Source organism: Notolepis coatsorum (genome assembly GCF_963971535.1).
Source record: "Notolepis coatsorum genome assembly, chromosome: 2".
NCBI lineage: Eukaryota > Metazoa > Chordata > Actinopteri > Aulopiformes > Paralepididae > Notolepis > Notolepis coatsorum.
The window spans coordinates 3,553,266-3,574,648 of NC_140166.1; the positions used below are offsets into that span (position 1 = coordinate 3,553,266).

The following is a 21,383-nucleotide window of genomic DNA, read 5'->3' on the forward strand; positions in this document are numbered from 1 at the left end:
GTGTGACTACACAAGGTACAAACCTGAATTAAATGTGCTTTTGTAAGTTTTCTTACATGGGGGATCCGATGCCATATTCAGATTTATATCTCATTATGATATAGATAGTGAAAAAATAATTGTAACTATGAATAATTTCTCAGCTATTGTTATTATTTCAAAAAAAAAATTTCAAATGTGCTGTGATGGAACCTTTGCATCCCCACTATCAACCCCTGCCCCCTTCTCCATCCACATGTCCCTCCCAACATGCACTTCACCTTCACCTCTCAAAGAATGGCTGCTCTGCTATGGGACAGATAACAGCTGTTACCTAGGTAAAGTCATGGCTATTGTTTTGATGTGATAATTTGACATTTTATGTTGTTAAGTGATTGTAGTGTCTGATGTGTAAATAATTGTAGCTTTTGATCATATTTAGATCTCAGAAAGAAGCCTAGCCTTACACTCCTCACAGAAGAGGCTGAGGCTGGCTGGCTTTACCTGTTAGCTGCTAACAGGTAAAGTCATGCCCAGTGTAAATTGTAATAATGTGACATGTTTTACATGTATGCTGTTTAAATTAGTTTTGTCTGTATATCTTATCATTTCTTATCACAAAAAGAAGCCTGACTAACGTTAGCTAACATTAGTTAGCACGTTTTTAGCTGGGATTAGCTAGTCACTAGCTAATGTTACTGTGATCTCACAAGGCCAGTAAGGCTGTCCCCGAACCCTGTTTTTGGGATTTGAACTTCGTCAGGGTTTTTCGAACAAATGTTTGAACCTTCGCTTTTAATAATAAAAAAAAATAAAAAAAATAAGTAACATTTTTTATTTTAATTTTTTTAATATGTTCGGACGTTCGAACATTCGGGCTCAGCCTTAGAGGCCAGACTACGACAGGCTAACGTTTCTGGCTTAATGAGCAAGCTAAATCAATACATATGTCTTACAGTTTGCATTCTTATCCTAAGATTGTTCAAATCTTCTTATAGGTTTGAATTAGTCAATTGGTGACTGAAACCATGGCTGAAGCGACAGAAAGTGTAGTGTCAATGGAGCTGAAATTGTGCATCATCTGTCAGAAACACAAAAAGCAAAAGCTCATGGAAGTTAGTAAGGATGGCCTCCAGTCAACAAACACTATCAGAGAACTCCGGTCAAAATTACATAATGACAATTTTCGAGATGCAACTAGTCGACTTACAGAGATATTTCAAGGAGACTTGCCTCACCATTTCTTATGGCATAGGGATTGCCGAGCACCATACATGGATAAAGGTAAAATTGAAAGGTTGAAGGCTGGATCGAAGAAAATTGCCAAAGAAATGTCATGTGCATCCACAGCAACTATGCAAAATGTTAGGCTACGCAGCAAAATCCCTCCAATGGATTGGAAGCAATGTATCTTTTGCCAAGAAGTTCGTAAAGAAGCACTACATGACATACAAGATTTGAGAGTCAGTAGCAGAATACTACAAGCAGCAAAGTATGACTCATTCTTAATAGTGCGACTAGCTTGTGTAAATGATCTTACTGCTGCAGAAGGGAGCTATCACCAGACTTGCAAGACCAAGTTCGAACGTAGGACCAAACGCCTGGAAGAAATGTCACTAACGAGCACAGACATGCCATTGGAGTGGCTTTGCCAAGAACTTGAACAATCAGCAAAGCAAGAGGATATTCTGGATCTTGTACATGTGTGGGACCGGTACTATACACTCGCTAATGAGGCTCAACTGGATATACCATCTAGATTTCTGAGCAGAAGGAACACATTCAAGGAACAAATAGCTGATCGTCTTGAGGGCATATACGACTTTGTTGTACTGCATGATCAGCCCCAAAATGAACCTCGTACTGTCTTGGTTCCATCCAAATACCGGCATATTCCAGTATCAGCAATGGTGAAAAACGACTCTGCAGACATTGAGAGAGTCATTCCTACATTCCAACATGAGGATCAAGATATGTTCCTGAACATGGTGCATGTAGCATTGCAGATCCGAAGGGACATGCTCTCTCATCCCAAACAAGAAGGGATAGACATCAGTGAAAACAGAGCAATAGACAGCATACCCAACAGCGTGAATATTAAAGGCAACCTACTTGTGTTCAGCTTTTCTCTGATTGGCCACGACCCCCCGCCCCCTTTTGCCGCGAACGCGGTAGCGAACGCGGCAGCAGAGGTCCCTGCAAGGTCCCAAAGTAAATGAATGAAGCGCGCAGCGAACGCGGCAGCAGAGTGTATAATGTTATTTCGTGCGGCAGCAGAGTGTATAATGTTATTTCGCGGAGCATAATGTATAATGTTATTTCGCCCGTTTGTAACGTCATAACATCAGTGGAGGCTGCTGACTGATTAACTCGAAACTGTACAATTGTAACGTTATATGTTATTTCGCCCGTTGGAGGCTGCTGACTGATTAATAATAAGCTCTCTTTATTTCGCTTCCATTGATTTTGGGGACGATGTTCAAATATCATACTTCTGAAGTATAAACAAACTATACTGCTGTGACGTTATTTCGCCCGTTGGAGGCTGCTGACAGATTAATAATAAGCTCTCTTTATTTCGCTTCCATTCATTTTGGGGACGATGTTCAAATATCTGGCTTGCACGTTGGCACAAAAGCTTGCACGTTGGCGGCAGGGTCCATCGCGAATTAGTTAGTTATATTAGTATATTAGTATTAGTATTAGTATATTAGTTAGTTATATGGCGGCGTTAAGTGATGCGGCGATGCGGCATTAACCAACAACATTAACCAACAACGAGGCACAACGAGGCATTGAGGCATTAACCAATGAGCACCTGGGGGAGCCTCATGCGCATGCACGGCCACGGTCACTCTCTGCCGCGTCCTCTCTGCCGCGTAACAACACACAGAGCGGCGCGGCGCGGATAAGGGCGTGTGCTAGGGCGGTCACGTGGCCGTGTGGCCAATCAGGGAAACGCTGAACGAAAAGCTGAACACAAGTAGGTTGCCTTTAATATTCACGCTACCCAACAGCCTTTACATGTTCCTCAACTTGTTACTAGGTGGTCAGCGCCTTCTGGAGGATGACAATATTGATGATGATAAGAACACAGCCAAACGACAGCTTAGAGTCTGCAGCATTGCACAGATCTTATGTACACAGCCAGTGGAGACAAGTTCCTCACTCCGAAGCACATAGGACTAGCCAGTACCCTTCATCAAGCCACACGTTCGAAGGAGTTGGTAAACATGTTTCACCAGGCAGGTCATGTTATGAGTTACCGTGAGGTACTCAAACTTGATACTGCATTGGCTAAGAAGACCTTGGAGACCATGGATAATGACGGTGCTGTTGTTCCACTAAATCTAGTAAGGGGGCGCTTTGTTCATTTCTCAACAGACAATGTCGACATCAACGAGTACACTCTGGATGGAAAAGGGACATTCCATGCCACTCAAGTGGCTGCCTGGCAACGTGGTCCTCCTGTAGGTGATCTCCTGGAAGGGATTTATCTTCATTCCAAGTCAGAAACCCTCAACATCCCCCAGGCAATGACTGATATCATACCTGCACCAAAGAGAGGAATCACAGAGCGCCCATTCAGTGGTGTAATAGCAACACAGTCATCTGAGCAATGTCCCGCAGCACAGAAAGCACAAGCTACTGATATGGCTTTCCACATGTCCAGGACATCTCAGAAACCAATGCCTTCCTGGACATTGTTCAATGAAAAGGCAAGCACAGTCAACCCAGAGAAAACTACAGTAGGGTACCTACCTATCATCCAGGCTTCTGCATCGGAACTCGATACACTGAACACAGTTGTCAAGCGAGTGCTCCATGTCGCCAAATCAATGGAACAACAACATGTCATTCTCACAGTGGACGAGGCACTTAATCCGAAGTTATTGGAACTGAAGTGGTCAGTAGAAGAATACAAGGATGTGCTTATCCCTTGCCTCGGAGGCCTTCACATTTCCATGAACTTCCAGAGGGTAGATGTCGTCTTTGACAGATACCATGACCAATCCATCAAAACAGGCACAAGGGTGAAACGCAAACAGCGCCACAGACCAGTACGTCGTGAAATCAAAAACAAGTCTGTTCCACTTCCTGCCGATTGGTCAAGCTTCATGGCCCTTGAAGACAACAAATCAGATCTCGCTCAACTACTCTCAAACCACCTGATAGAACACAGCCCGGATGATGAACCTGTAGTTGTAGTATCAGGGGGGTTTGCTGAAGCGACAACTGTCAAGTCAACAGATCCAGATCTTGAAGTCTCCTCTCCGAGTGCTGACCATGAGGAAGCTGATACACGACTGATTTTACACTGCATCCAGGCTCCAATAGAAACAATCGTCGTGTCAGCGCGTGACACAGATGTGCTGCTTCTACTCTTGGCTCACTATGACAGGATCCGATGTACGCATCTCTACATGAAAGCTGGGACATCAAAGGATCCAAAATATTTTCCAGTACATGACATTAGAAAGCTACTATCTGATGATCAACTGGACACAATCCTTGCCTTCCATGCCCTCACCGGATGTGACAGTGTGTCCCAGTTCAGTGGTCATGGAAAGAAAACAGCCTGGCAGGTGTTCGCGCACCATCACACTGATCTTGCTGGCCTTGGGAAGGGCCCTTTCACAGAATATCTTGTGACATCAACAGAGAGATTCATCTGCAAGATCTATGGTGTGCCTGAGGTGGATACGTGCAACAAAGCAAGAGTCAAGTTATTCTGCAAAGGCCGTCCACAAGAGACTCTGCCACCAACCTCGGATGCAGTGAAGTTCCACATCATGCGCTCACACTATCAAGCAAGCATCTGGAACCAAGCTCACCTGCCACACCCTGATCTTCCTCCTGTTGATGAAATGGGGTGGATACACAAGGAAGGACAGCTAGTGCCACAGCTACTCTCTCATGCCTAAAGCCTGCAGGGAGTTCACTTCATGTGGGTGTACCAAGGAGTGCCTCAGCCAACGCTGCAGCTGCAGGTATGTATGAAGGATTAGCTGATAGTGATCAATGTTATTAGATTGTAAAACTATGATGTGGTAGAGCATATCCACCTGCAAGACTGTATACTCTAGACTGTTTGTTGTTAACAGAATTGTGAACATATGCCTATAACAGAGAGAAAAAAGGAATGAAGGAACAGAATAAATCACTGTAAGGACAATTGTATCATGTGTTCGAATATACTTGTACGAGAGCTGGCTATAATCTTTCAATTCTCTTCTACTCTATTCTATTCAGGAAGAGTCACATGGCATGTATCGAAGCATGCAACTGTAAAAAAGTCAACACCTGCCGGAACACTGAGGAAGAGTGCGAATAAGCTGTCACTGTAAGGATTACTGTAACAAGTATTCAAACGTACATTCACTTATATTGATATGGTAAAATAATCTTTTTATTTTATTCTATTCTATTCAGGAAAAGTGGCATTGGATGAATCATGCAACTGCAAGACACCTGCGACACCTGCCTGAATACGATTGATGACTGACAATAAATTACTGTACATAAGCTACTGTACGCATATTAAGGACTATATCATTTGCATAAATGGCATGTTGATTAAAATAATTCAAGAGAAAAGAGTTTGATGAATAAATCCATGGCCTGGGATCATCCTGCTTTTCTTTCTTATTTGGTTGATGAGTTATGCATCAATAACGACCACCGTTTCTGCTATAAATTAGTTTCAAGCAAAAAAAAATCACAACTGATCTAAAATCAGGATATGATTTAAAATTCCTCATGTATGCAAACATATAAAAACACATTTCATTCATGTTCTTACCTTGTTTAGTCAAAAAGATATGCACTTAAATAGAGTTCAGACTGGCGCTGGCGGCCATGTTGGATTTCTCAATTTTGAGGCCTTATTTGAAATTCTTGAGCCTGGTATACAGCAGAGATATAAATCTGAATATGGCATCGGATCCCCCATGTAAGAAAACTTACAAAAGCACATTTAATTCAGGTTTGTACCTTGTGTAGTCACACTTAACGCATTAAGCCCCACCATTTATTTTTTGAAAATTCGCCTAAAACAGCATGCTTACATTAAAATGCTTATATATCCAGATTTATAAGAGCAACTTGCATAAACTTGGTACCTGGAGAAAGCCAAGACTTGGGGGATTCCAATGTTGGTGTCCCACACTGTATAGTTATTACCAAATTGCTGCAGTATTCCTGCAAACACTGAAGAAATGTCATTTTTGTATCCTCGCCTATACAAAGATTACAGTTAGACAGTCAAAAACACCCTGTTACTCTCATCGTTGCACCACAGCTATATTCCTACTTTCTTCCTCCATAGATGTTCTGTGCAAAGTTTCATGTCAGTAGAATAAGAAATGTGGGTTTAGCACCTGTTTTTGTGGAGAGAGGGCCTGGTGCTGGCGGCCATGTTGGATTTCTCAATTTTGAGGCCTTGTTTGACATTTTTGAGCTTGGTATACAGCAGATTTGGATTCAGCACCCCTTAATACCTCTAGAAATGTTGTGTAACAAAAATAAACACGAAATGCCTTCAGGGTTATGATTTTCTGAAAATTGACCCTGTCAATTTTAGCAACCGCAGAGTTTACAGCCCCAGCCAGACTGAATATAGCTAATGGAGACAAGGCATTGCTCTATAAATCTGCTCCCCGTCCCAGGGATACATTGTGGAGCTGTTCCGTGGGTTAATCGACCGCCAGGAGTGGAGTGAGTCCGGCTCTGTGTCTCAGAGGGTCCTGAGGAGCTACCTGCTGCTGTTCGCCTGCGTCAGGAACGACCCTCCATGCGTGGCCAGGGCCACCCAGCTCTTCAGCAAGTGGACGGACTCCGATGGCAACATGAGGTCAGGGCTCTTCGGACCTATAATTATAACGTGATAACTCATTAATTCCAATCTTTTCAAATTTGCTGTGTGCATTTATTACCTCTAGAGGATGAATTATGATTAATGAACTATTAATTTAGGTGATTCCATGGTGTTTTGTCTAGTGCCACAATCGGGCCAAACCTTACATTTTCAAATGAGTCTATCGTCAATACCTTTTGTTAGGATCTTTTCTAATATGCTGTGCATATTCATGACCCCTAGAGGAAGAAGCCTATTGATTTGGATGACCCCATGCCCTTTTCTCTAGCGCCACCATCAGGCCAAACTTTTAATACATTTAATTTCAAACCTTTATTTAAACTTGAAAGGCAACTGAGGTTTCCCTCATTTACAGTCACGTCGAATGTACATACAGAAATAAGCAAAACAATTATTGTTATAAAATCATAACAATAAGAGAGACAAAAGTAAGGATAACAAATCAATTAAAACAACTTGATCAACAAAGGTTGGAGAGAACAAGGTTTTAAACTCTGCAACAGAGGGGAGAATCTCAAGCTTTAAGGACTGTTGGAGTTTATTCCATGAGCTAGAGGGCCATCATAGCAAAATGCTGATTTACCCTGTTTCGAGCAAAGTCGAGGCTTTCTCTGCCAGCTATTATTCTCATCCTGTAGTAAATGTGCCACGCTTTATATAGGCATTTTCATTATTCTATATTCTATATTATAGCTATGGAGACAATACTATGGCTCATTTTACAGTAACAACAGACACTTCAACATGTGAAAAAGAATAAATTTTTTCATGTATATGTTCACGTGTTATCCCGTCGTGAATATTGTATAGTTTCAGAGTGGACATGCTACTGTTTCCAAAGTAGGTATTATGTTTCATCATGAATGCAAGGGGGGGGGGGTAGTTTTTTGATGCTCTGATCGTCATCAATGGCATTCGTTTTGAATACTACATACGCTGATCGACTGGATCGATATGAAATCATTGTAGGATCAAGGTGGAATTAATAATAATAATAATAACTTTATTTGTATAGCACTTTTCATACAGAGGTTGCAGTTCAAAGTGCTTCACAACAGTAAAAAATACAGGCATGAGCGAGCATAGCAAGGTTTTAAGCTGTCTTTTAAAGATGTCTAGCGAGTTGGCTTCTCTGATGTTTTGGGGTAGTTTGTTCCACAGTTTTGGGGCATAGTTGATAAAGGCTGCATTACCGATCCTCTTTTGACTGTTTCTGGGAGCCTCTAGTAGTCCAGCAGCTGATGATTGCAGTGTTCTTGCTGGTGTGTAATTTATTAGAGTGTTGGCGATGTAGCTAGGTCCCTGTCCATTTAGAGCTTTGTATGTAAGGAGAAGGACCTTAAAGTCAATTCTAAATGTTACAGGAAGCCAGTGTAAAGCAGCTAAGACTGGACTAATGTGCTCTCTCCTTTTGGTTCTAGTTAGCAGTCGGGCTGCAGAGTTTTGGATTAGCTGAAGCCTCTCTGTGGTTTTCTTAGGGAGACCTGTGAAAAGTGCATTACAGTAACCGGCTAGATATGAATGCATGAATTAGCTTCTCAGCATCGTTCTGATTAATAAATGGTCGTACTTTTGCTATATTTCTGAGATGGAAGAACGATGTTTTCGTCACTTTGCTAATATGAGAATTGACGTCAGATAGTCCTTACCTTTGATCGGGGGTATTCCAAAAAGAATATTCCAATTGTCTGATGGCGATTTCCAGTATTGGTGTCCATCGGGTCCTCGACATAATCCGGCACAACACATGCATCGAGGGGCCATGGACGCGTTCCAATGTGATCGGGTGAACCGCTAGACTTGCCTGGACCAAAATTCTCCGCCCGGAGGGGTTTAGATGTGACACAGTCTGGAACAAGGTTTCAAAGGGTGGGAGATACTGCCACCTAGCAGGATCTGGCCGGTACTGCACTCTTGGGGTCCCAGTATGCCTTTTAACACTTTAAGTGCCGAAAACGTGTTTAGGCGTCCTTCCCCGCCATGCTCAAGTTGCCGAGGACGCCGTAACTCGTCTTTAATATCAATATTTCAAAAATCTGTGATCGGAGTCATATTTTCCATCCGCAGCCTTCACATACAGTTCTGAGCTCCTCTCTATCCTCTAGCGGTTCAAGAGCGCCATCTGGTGGCCGATCGGCAGAAGCGCCAAACAGGAAGTTATGTGGATGAAGTGCTGATCACCCATATTACTTCCGGGCACTCGCTATAGGTCCCGGGACTCCATCTTGATACACTGGACATCGATCGGTTGCAAATAACTCGATAAACAACATGATTTGGACGTATATAGTATTATACAACCTGGAAATGGACCGGGTATTTCGACATCCCATAATGGAAAACTGTCTACCCCACGCTGATCGCCCAACGGCCCGCGGAGACTGGGGTGAGTTTTAGCGTGTAATATTACCGTGTTCGACACTAACTGCTATGATGAACATTTGACCCACATTAGATGAATGGTATAACGCTGCCCACGGAATTATAAACGCCCCCTCGCCCATCCGGTCAACATCAGATGACGTGTAGTAACTTCCAGAAGTCCGTCCAGTTGGATTTTTTTATATCGCGCCGATTGCTATCAAACTGTATTTGATCATCAATATAATGCATTTGGGGCTATAAATCACGTTCTGGAGAAAGCTACAGAAAGAGATGAAAACATACTTATACTTTAGATCATATTTTAGTATGAATATGTGAATGAAAAAGTTTAACGGTAAAATAGAGGTCTGTGACACTGAATAGAATATTAAAATCTAAAAAAAGGAAACGGACTTCAGTGTTTCCCCTAGGATTTTTTTCAGGGGGGGTGGTAGGCCCCCAAAACTACTAGTGTTGTCGCGGGGCGCGCATGTCACGGATACATGGTGTCAACAGTGTCGTTATAGACGTGTGCAGTAAGGCGGTTGTTAGTATCGGTGCATTTCTCTACACTGAGCTGAAATGAAACGATTGCACATAAATTAGGTACACATAAATTAGGTACACATAAATTAATTTATTTACAATTATACATACAGTAGTGACAACACACATATGAACTATTTACAATACAGGGAGGCACATACAACACTCATAACTATTTACAACCAGTGTCAGAGCGAGCGCACTCAAGTTGTTCAGAAATTCTGAGGGCTCAGAGTGCACACTGGACGCTCTGACCAAGAGTCAGTTTATCAGAGCGGAGCAGATTTTCAGAGTGAATTTATTAACTCACCTTAACTAGGGCCCTATGAAATCCGTTTTTATCTTTTCCTGTTTTCGGATATGAATTTTCCTGTTTTCGGATTTCTCGGTTTTGAATTGTGCCCGTTTTCGGCTTTCTCTGATTTTATATTTTATTCCTTTGGATTTAACCAAAAAAAACTATACAAAATTATGTTTTTAACTAACTTTAATAACAGTACATCTGCAAACAGTGCCAGTGTAGTTCAATGTTCAGTGCCAGTTAGGTTATGAGGTTTCTTTTTTCCAATTCAGTTCAGTTCAATGCAGTTCAACTGCCAGTGCAGTGCAATAACTAAATAATAATTAAATAGTTAAATAATACAAAATAATAATTTGTTTAAAAGAAATCTGAAAAAAACTGTAAAATGTAATTTATTTCAAAGAGATGTCCTTTAAAGGTTCATGCTTCTCCCCATCTCTGGCTGACATCACCGTTGTGATACATGATGGTTCAGGCCTTTGTGTTTTCCTCAGTGAGGGATTCTCTTTTGTCGGTCAGCAGCGTTTTCTACTTGCTGAAGCTTCTCTCTGTATAATTATTTTTTAAGTTTAAATATCAACATTATCTGGCCATCCTCAGTAAATAGTAAATACTATCAAACTTGCCAAAGACCAGAGTTGGGATGGGCACACACGCACGCACGCACGCACGCACGCACGCACACACACACACACACACACACGCACGCACGCACGCACGCACGCACGCACGCACGCACGCACGCACGCACGCACGCACGCACGCACGCACGCACGCACGCACGCACGCACGCACGCACGCACACACACACACACACACACACACACACACACACACACACACACACACACACACACACACACACACAGGGCCGCCTCAGGGGGTGTGCGAGCAGTGCGGTCGCACAGGGCCTCGCGGGAAGGGGGGCCTCGCAAAATAAAAAAATAAAAAAAAATATTTATTATTTATTATTATTATTTTTTTTTTTTTTTGCGAGGCCCCCCTTCCCGCGAGGCCCTTTTTCATCACAGACCTAAAATCTAGTTTTGCTTATATGCTTATATATTTCACATTAGACACGTTTGTAGAATGTGTCTGACTTGTTCCTGGGTCTGCAGTGACATACTATTGGTTTCAACGAAGGGAGCTATGGGGCTCTGCAGCAGACATACTATTGGTTTCAACGAAGGGAGCTATGGGGCTCTGCAGCAGACATACTATTGGTTTCAACGAAGGGAGCGGAGTGGTTACTTCCATCATGTGTAGTACGCCAGCGTGAGTCAGCTGCGTTTGACTATTTCATGCGTGCAGCTTTTGACTATTATGCTTAGTTATGCCAGCCAACTCGAAGAGGTCGGTCCTTATCAGTCGGTCGGTCACCAAGGAACGTTGACGAAAGGCGGGACAAATGGCCGGAGCCTTGTCATGATGCAGTCGGGATATAGCCATGATGATGTTGGCTAGTAGCTAGCTCAGCTAAAGGCTAACTAGCGTTAGCTAACCTAGAGACATGCAGCCAAGATGAAGAGGATGGTCGTTTGGCAGATGAACTTCGTCAACTCCACGCGGTTGTCTCCATCCTCTTGGACGTTTGGTGAGTTTTTAACCTATTCTATTAACTCTATTCTATTCCCGCCGTGGACATCGCTCTCTCTCTCTCTCTCTCTCTCTCTGGAGCTAAACTGGCCGACTAGCTGTTGTAGTACTACTAGTAGCTTAGTAGCTAACGGTGTATGGCCTGGTGTCATGTAGCCGCATAGCTTGCTTCTGCGTTAGCTAATGGTTAGCGATAGCCTGGTTGAGCTAACTGTTAGCCAGTTAGCTGTTTAGCTTCGACGTTGCGCTCGGCTGGGAACGTTCGTTTGATGCTATCAGTTAGCCTTGAGTTAGCTGTTAGCTTGTGCTACGACCATTGACATTAGCCGTGAGAATAGCAGGGGGTTCTGGCACTCTGACTACGACATCATCTTTGACAGAAGATGTAGTCGGGCCTGCACCATGACAAGGCTCTGGCCATAGCTTATTTTTGTCCCGACAGCGAGAGGCTTTTCGTCAACGTGGAGACCTGTGTTGCGGCCTTTCGCCCTGCGTTCCTTGGTGCAGGTAAGATTAATGAAAATGTCATGACATTACCCCACTCTTCCTTCCTTCCCCTCCCGAATGTTTTGTTAATAACGATGTTTTTTTCCAGGCAAAACATATGTTACTTCACAACATTTGGAGATACGACATGTGCTGTGTGTGAATTCATTTGTTCGTTTGTGTAGCTTGGGTAGCGTTGGGCCGTTGGCCAAAGCTGTGTGTGGCCTGGTGTCAGTAGCCTACCTGGCTAGCCTTTAGCTGTCGGCCATTGGCTCCTTGCTGCTTTGTTTTCTCTTGGTATAGACCCTCTTCTCTTTGGATTTAAGTGTTGATCTTTGTCCTTTTGGATCTATGTATATTCATGTTGCCTTTGTGAAGTTATCTTTTCCTTCTGTTTTGTTCTTTCATTAAAGTTGAATATCCTTTAGGGGGTCATCTTTGCTTATCTCTCTCATACATGCTCTCTCTCTAACACACATGCTCTCTCTCTCTCTCTTTCTAACACACACAGTCTGCCTATGGCGGCCTTTCTCGACGGCTAGGCTGTGCTCGCTGAGTCTGTACCTAGTCAAGGATCTTCAGTCACAGTGCTCAGGTATTCTGCCACTGTGTACTCTCTGTTTAGGGCCAAATAGCATTTCAATTTCTTTCCAATGTGTCTCTCTCTGTACACTGTATATTGACTGTAGAACGGGAGCTCTCTCTCGCTCTCTCTCTTGCTATATGTTGACTGTATCATGCCCAGCCTCGGGCAGCGCTATTATTTACGAATATGTTGACTGTATGAAAAAAAAATAAAAAAAAAAATAAAAAATAATTATATATATAAATTTTTTTTCTTTTTTTTTACCTTTGGGGGGGGGGGGGGGGGGGGGGCTCGCGTTTAAATCTCGCACAGGGCCTCGCATTTCTCCCAGGCGGCCCTGCACACACACACACACACAGAAAGGGAGAATGGCTTATATGAACTATCCAGTTCATATATCAACTTATATCAACTATCCAGTTCGTTTTTATAGTGTAATGTTTGGCTACTTGAAGGAGAGAGAGAGAGAGACTGAGACTTGTTACGCGCGACACTAGTCAGTCTCGGAGTTGTCTCGGAATGGATTTGGTAGCTTTTTTCTCTGAAAACCGATTTATGTATAATTTAGCTAGCTCGCCAACGTTACTGTGATTAAAGCAAACTTTAATAAAAAAAAGTTACACATTTTTTTTTTTTTTATATAATAATTTTTTTTATTATTATAATTTTTTCTGGAGGGGCTGGGCGTCCCGTCGGCGGAGCGGGCCGCCCCGCCAAGGCAATGGTAGGTGAAACACACTTCTTGCGCCTCTCCGTCAGAGAGGACCAACCAACCATCTCATAAAGGACACAGTGATGAATGTCGTATCTATCATTAGTGATTAATCTGAGGGGGACCCTGATGTAAACAAGACAAACGTCTTTCTCAGGTCTGCATCCCCTTAACAATTGTGTGTATTGAGCCGTACTGTATTGTACCCATTCTGCAATCTGTTAAATAAAGATTTCATTCATTCATTCATTCAGGGCAGCTGTTTACTATTGCAACTTGGAGGCAAGGTTGTCCGCATGGAATTTAAATGTAAATTCAGGACCCCTAGACTAGAGGAAGAAGCCTATTCATGGTGACCCCACAACCTTTCCTCTAGCACAGGGGTGGCCAACCCGCGGCTCATGAGCCGCATGTGGCTCTTTGCCCGTCAATGTGTGGCTCTTCCATCCATAAAAAAAATTATAATAATAATATCTTTTTAAGATAATTTTTTTTTAAATTAAAAATGTTTTTGTATGTCACTCATTCCATAAGGACGTAGAATAAAAAATTACAGATTTTTTTTTAAATGGCATGTTCTTGGTATCTGAATCTAGGGACATCTATGGATCTCAGGGAATGTATTCCCAGTGTCAGAAATAGTGTGTCTGTTACTAGGCTTGAGTGAATTGTAATGAACCAAAGAAGAATATCAATTCTATTAAAAAAAAAAAAAAGGATATTTGACTGTGAATAACACCATGCTCAAATTTACCAGACCTGAAAAATCTAAGCAAATGAATAAAGGGAAGATGATTAAACAGAAGGTTTTGTAGATACAGTACTGAATTCTGCCATCTTTTTTATAATGTAAATTTCTCCACCATTTTTCATCATATTGCAACACCGTTTTTTACTAGACGTTCACAGAAAGGTAGAGAAACTAATTGTGTTCTGTTTTATGGCAATAACATTCAGGTTTGTTTGTGGGAGATCATCCCAAAAAATAAGAGAAATTAAAAAGTTAATCCAGAAGTCAGATGATTGACAGGGGCTGGCGTGAGCTGGGTAGGGTAGTTTTTCGAAATTTCGAAAGCCCTGAATCTCTTCCTTCAAAAGACTACACTCCACTTCCTCCTGTCAATATGCGCCGGTTTCCGACTCAATGCCCTGAGATTTCTATAATCTTATATTTCACTAATAACAGTTAAAATCATTGGCAAACAAACATAATGCTGAAAATATACACTTACTGTATATCTCTGGCTAACCCTGTGAGGCCCAAATTAAAAAGACATTAGCAATTTCAGAGGCCAGAGGGTGGGACATATAAACACATTTACTATCAAATAGCATTGTGAGGCTGAACAACAGGACCAATTGACTATACATGTGCTTAACATTTTTTAAATAAACATTTACAGATTTTTTTTTTTTTTAATGGCCAAAAGTGATTTTGTAATTTTGCAACCGTGGGTCTCACAGGGTACTTTTAACCCTGTGAGGCCCAAATAAAAGACATTAGCAACTTCAGAGGCCAGAGGGTGAGACCAATAAACACATGAAGGGTGCCGTGACTGAAAAAAAAGGTTGAGAAACGCTGGTATATATGTGGCTCTTTGTGGTACCAAAGTCATTTTTGTGGCTCTTAGTCTCTGACTGGTTGGCCACCCCTGGTGTAGCACCACCATAACTCGATTAGCTTTCAATCAAATCTTTTAAAATTTGCACTGCACATTCAGTACACCTATACAATGAACTCTATTGATTTTGGTGACCCCATGACCTTTCCTCTAGCACCACCATCAGGCTGATCACTTTGTACATTTGACCAACTAAAATGAATAATAATAATAACTTTATTTATATAGCACCTTTCATACATGGATTGCAGCTCAAAGTGCTTCACAGCAAATAGCATAAAATGAACATAGGCATACAATTTGCATACAGTTGACAGAATAAAAGCAATGCATAAAGTGTAGACATAAGAATAGGTATACAAGACAATAAAAGTAGTGCAATGCATAAAGTGTAGACATAAGAATAGGTATACAAGACAATAAAAGTAGTGCAATGTAGAAGGTGCAGACATAAGAATCGGCATACATTAAGTACAATAAGTACAGTGTTGCTCGAAAGCATGTGAACCCCCCCAAACACCCCACACATCAATCCCCACCACATTCCCATCCAAGACACACACCCTAATAAAGCATGTCATGACCGAAGGAAAGCATTATGTCCTTTGCTTTATTATGGTTTCTTCAGTCTATTTCAATACTGTTGTGCACGTGTAAGTAGGCAAAAAAAAACACAAAAACCTGCAGCTAGACAGATAAATAATCACTGGTTGTAAACTGCCCAGGTAGGACCATCAGGCCGATGCCAGTAAATAAATAAAAAGTCATTATCATCTGATGTATATGTGCCCAGTTTTGCGCATTGATTAAAACATCTGATATATCTATATAAAAGCTGATATATCGTGCATCACTAAAAAATATTGGATCATAGCCACTGAACTCAAGCCCTTCCTTCTTTCTCAGTCTCCCCAGTGATGTCACCCTGGCTGTGTTTACCATCGGGGCCCGCACACCTGAGGGGTGGGCCTTCCTATTTGAGAAGTACCGCCATTCACTGCACAACTCCGTCAAGAGCCGTATCAAGGTTGCCCTGTCCGTCAGCCCACTGCAGCATAAGCTCAAGTGGTTGGTACACTGTGTTGTAGATACAGCAGAACATTATACTGAATACTAGTAAAAGTAGAAGTATATGATTCAAAATGTTATTTTAGTGAATGTAGCTTTGTTTTTCCTTTCCTTTCTTTCTCCCTTCTCTCTCTCACCCTCTGTCTATTTGTCTCTTGCTGTTTCTTTCTGCCTCTTACCATCTCTCCTTCTGTCCCCTCCCTCTCCGTCTCTCTCTGCCTCTCTCTCTTGCTCGCTCTCTGTCTCTCACTGTCGCTCTATCGCTCTCTGTCTCTCTCTCTTGCTCGCTCTGTCTATTTTTCTCACTCTCGCTGTCTGTCTCTCACTGTCGCTTTCTGTCTCACTATCGCTCCCTGTCTCGCTCTGCCTCGCTCTCTTGTTCGCTCTCTGTCTCACTGTCGCTCTATTGCTCTCTGTCTCTCACTGTCTCTCACTGTCTCTCACTGTCTCTCTCTGTCTCTCACTGTCTCTCTCTGTCTCTCTCTGTCTCTCTCTGTCTCTCTCTGTCTCTCTCTGTCTCTCACTGTCTCTCACTGTCTCTCACTGTCTCTCTCTGTCTCTCTCTGTCTCTCTCTGTCGCAGTCTCTGTCTCTCACTGTCTCTCAATGTTGCTTTCTGTCTCTCTCGGTCTCTCTCTGTCTCTCACTGTCTCTCACTGTCTCTCACTGTCTCTCACTGTCTCTCACTGTCTCTCAATGTTGCTTTCTGTCTCTCACTGTCTCTCACTGTCTCTCTCTGTCTCTCACTGTCTCTCACTGTCTCTCTCTGTCTCTCACTGTCTCTCACTGTCTCTCACTGTCTCTCTCTGTCTCTCTCTGTCTCTCACTGTCTCTCTCTGTCTCTCTCTGTCTCTCACTGTCTCTCACTGTCTCTCACTGTCTCTCTCTGTCTCTCTCTGTCTCTCACTGTCTCTCTCTGTCTCTCACTGTCTCTCTCTGTCTCTCTCTGTCTCTCTCTGTCTCTCTCTGTCTCTCACTGTCTCTCTCTGTCTCTCTCTGTCTCTCTCTGTCTCTCACTGTCTCTCACTGTCTCTCTCTGTCTCTCACTGTCTCTCACTGTCTCTCTCTGTCTCTCACTGTCTCTCTCTGTCTCTCTCTGTCTCTCACTGTCTCTCACTGTCTCTCTCTGTCTCTCACTGTCTCTCACTGTCTCTCTCTGTCTCTCACTGTCTCTCACTGTCTCTCACTGTCTCTCTCTGTCTCTCACTGTCTCTCACTGTCTCTCTCTGTCTCTCTCTGTCTCTCACTGTCTCTCACTGTCTCTCACTGTCTCTCTCTGTCTCTCACTGTCTCTCTCTGTCTCTCACTGTCTCTCTCTGTCTCTCACTGTCTCTCTCTGTCTCTCACTGTCTCTCACTGTCTCTCTCTGTCTCTCACTGTCTCTCTCTGTCTCTCTCTGTCTCTCACTGTCTCTCACTGTCTCTCACTGTCTCTCTCTGTCTCTCTCTGTCTCTCTCTGTCTCTCACTGTCTCTCTCTGTCTCTCACTGTCTCTCTCTGTCTCTCACTGTCTCTCACTGTCTCTCTCTGTCTCTCACTGTCTCTCTCTGTCTCTCACTGTCTCTCTCTGTCTCTCACTGTCTCTCTCTGTCTCTCACTGTCTCTCACTGTCTCTCACTGTCTCTCTCTGTCTCTCACTGTCTCTCTCTGTCTCTCACTGTCTCTCACTGTCTCTCAATGTTGCTTTCTGTCTCTCTCGGTCTCTCTCTGTCTCTCTCTGTCTCTCACTGTCTCTCACTGTCTCTCTCTGTCTCTCTCTGTCTCTCACTGTCTCTCTCGGTCTCTCTCTGTCTCTCTCTGTCTCTCACTGTCTCTCACTGTCTCTCAATGTCTCTCACTGTCTCTCACTGTCTCTCTCGGTCTCTCACTGTCTCTCTCTGTCTCTCACTGTCTCTCACTGTCTCTCTCTGTCTCTCTCTGTCTCTCTCTGTCTCTCTCTGTCTCTCTCTGTCTCTCACTGTCTCTCACTGTCTCTCTCGGTCTCTCACTGTCTCTCTCTGTCTCTCTCTGTCTCTCACTGTCTCTCACTGTCTCTCAATGTTGCTTTCTGTCTCTCTCGGTCTCTCTCTGTCTCTCTCTGTCTCTCTCTGTCTCTCACTGTCTCTCACTGTCTCTCTCTGTCTCTCACTGTCTCTCTCTGTCTCTCACTGTCTCTCACTGTCTCTCACTGTCTCTCACTGTCTCTCTCGGTCTCTCTCTGTCTCTCTCTGTCTCTCACTGTCTCTCACTGTCTCTCTCGGTCTCTCACTGTCGCTCTCTGTCTCTCACTGTCTCTCTCGGTCTCTCACTGTCTCTCTCTGTCTCTCTCTGTCTCTCACTGTCTCTCACTGTCTCTCTCTGTCTCTCTCTGTCTCTCTCTGTCTCTCACTGTCTCTCAATGTTGCTTTCTGTCTCTCTCGGTCTCTCTCTGTCTCTCTCTGTCTCTCACTGTCTCTCTCGGTCTCTCTCTGTCTCTCTCTCAGGCTGATGGAACAGAGTCTGCATGGTGAGGTGATGAAGACTCAAGACCTTCCTTACGTAGTGATCTCCATCAGCAAGAACCCTCATGGCTACAAGCTGGCCTGGGACTTCCTCCGTGCCAACTGGCTCATTCTGATCAAGAAGTCAGTTTCCACTCTGGGCTCTTCTCACATTTGGCTTTCACATTTTGTGCAGACTTCCCTCATTAGTTTATAATTTTTTTTTTTTTTAGCTGTGACTAAGCAGCTAGTATAAGTTAGTCTGTCGGTCCGTCCCAAAGGTATTATTTGATATAATCTGTCACAATGATAAGTCTGATTCACACAATATTCTATAAGCCATATCTTGTCCACTGTAAGTCTGATTCACACAATATTCTATACACATATACAGCTACCCATGGTCTACACAAGTGCCAAAAGGACCACCCATGTCCTCCATATTAGATTTCCCACCATTTATTTAAGAAATAAATTAAATAAAAATTTTCCCATGAAACCTGCTATGTGGCATCTACAGACAAATGTCTTTCACTGTAAGACTCTGAAAGTTGCTTCGACAAACCATATTTGGTTGCTCATGAACGCTTTGACTTTCCTCTATGATGGGGAAGAGGTGCAACGTGTTGTGTCATTCGGCCACATGGTGGTGCTATTTGCAGAAATTGTATGCTAGAGACATGCAATTTGCCCCCAGAAGAGCTATTGGTGTGCCACTGCCTCACACAGATTGGCCAAATGGTAGCGCTTACAATGTACAATGTAAAATGTACAACTTTGAAAAGCCATTACTTGTACGCTGTATCTGTGTCTGACACAACATGTTATACACATATCCAGCTAGCCATAGTCTACACCACTGGTCTTTATACACATATCCAGCTATCCATAGTCTACAACACTGGTCTTTATACACATATCCAGCTATCCATAGTCTACAACACTGGTCTTTATACACATATCCAGCTATACATAGTCTACACCACTGGTCTTTATACACATATCCAACTATCCATAGTCTACACCACTGGTCTTTATACACATATCCAGCTATCCATAGTCTACAACACTGGTCTTTATACACATATCCAGCTATCCATAGTCTACACCACTGGTCTTTATACACATATCCAGCTATCCATAGTCTACAACACTGGTCTTTATACACATATCCAGCTATCCATAGTCTACACCACTGGTCTTTATACACATATCCAGCTATCCATAGTCTACACCACTGGTCTTTATACACATATCCAGCTAGCCATAGTCTACACCACTGGTCTTTATACACATATCCAGCTAGCCATAGTCTACAACACTGGTCCTTATACACATATCCAACTAACATTAGTCTACATTACTGGCCATTCCATATCGGCACACAAAATATTGCGATATATTGCTATTGCTATATCGATATCTTTCCACACCCCTATTAACCAGTGTATCATCTCTGGATACAGTGTTTTGTGATTTTGAGCCTCTGACCTTTTCCTGTAGGTTTGACCTGGGCTCCCATTCCATATCACGCATGGTGACCGGGGTGACCGACCAATATTCCACCAGGGAGATGCTGGATGAGGTGAGAGCTTCAAGTTCCCACGAAATTTCATTAAAGGATAAAGCCAGTTTTTTTCTCTTATCAAGCTAGCATACGAAAAGACCAAAACCTAAATGCATTTCTTCTCATCTCAATATTCTTCCTACTCTTATTCTAGATGAAAATCTCTACAATATGTAATGTACTTATAAGGGTGTAACAACACCTACAGATTAAGTGATTTCACTGAACAATAATAGGTTACAATATATGAGGAGTTGCATTAAATTATTAGCAAATTTGGAAAAGTAATCTGGACCAAATGTTTTAGTACAATTACCGGTAGGTTTATCCTGACATGTTAAACTTGCTTTATTTTGCAAAAAATATGTACAATACAAATTTCACACATTAAATGAGTTTGAATATGGCCACCAGTTATGTCATCAGGGACATGTGTTAATTACAGCACCATGCAATTAAAATGAATGAATGATGAAAAAATAGCAATATCTTGTCTTATAGGGACTGCTACCTTAGCTTTCATTGAGCTGTAATTAACACAAGGATTCACTGTCCCGATGACATTGCTGGTGGCCATATTAATCTACTTTCAATAACTGTTAACCTAAATTGTGCAAAACCGTTTACAGTTTTTTTATGTGTGAGATTATGTGCAAAATAAATTGGTATTGTTCTTTAGTGCAGATTTTGTGTGCATAGTGTATGTTTTGGTAAATCTACTGTTCACACTGCCATTTATGTTGAGAATGGGTGGTAATATACTCCATGCTGAAACTTGAAAGTCGCTAGACATAAGCAATTCACGATTGCAAAAACATCTACGCCTTTACCTAGTTAACGTTACTGTATTACTTCAACATGCTATTCACATCCGCGCATCTACTGGGGGTTCATAACAAGCTCACTCACCTCGCTTGTAGTAGAGTGTTTAGGAAAAGTAAAACGATGCTGTGATTTTTACAAGGGTAAATGACCAACTTTCAAGTCTCATGGAGTATTTTCCACCCCTTTTGTTTAGTATGGTAAGCTGAGATCGAAGAACACATACCGAAAGGTTATCCTATAACCTAGTTATATGAATACTGGCTGAGCGTCTCGCTCTTCGCCATAATGAGATATCTCTTATCTCCAGCACCTACTGTGCTCATGAACAAAACAATTGCACTCTCATGCACGTGACCAGGCCACGCCCCCGCGTCCTACTATATGACGCCGGACATGG

At 42.6% G+C, this 21,383-nt stretch overlaps 1 protein-coding gene across 1 annotated transcript in view; it reads left to right on the forward strand.

Annotated features, from left to right (window-relative positions):
* erap1b (endoplasmic reticulum aminopeptidase 1b) overlaps positions 1-21,383 on the forward strand; it is a 106,214-nt gene that overhangs the window by 73,977 nt on the left and 10,854 nt on the right. Inside the window, exons 15-18 of the mRNA XM_084308973.1 lie at positions 6,648-6,832; positions 15,976-16,137; positions 18,598-18,738; positions 20,098-20,179. Coding sequence (XP_084165099.1) covers positions 6,648-6,832; positions 15,976-16,137; positions 18,598-18,738; positions 20,098-20,179 — 570 coding nt within the window. The remainder of the gene's footprint in view (positions 1-6,647; positions 6,833-15,975; positions 16,138-18,597; positions 18,739-20,097; positions 20,180-21,383) is intronic.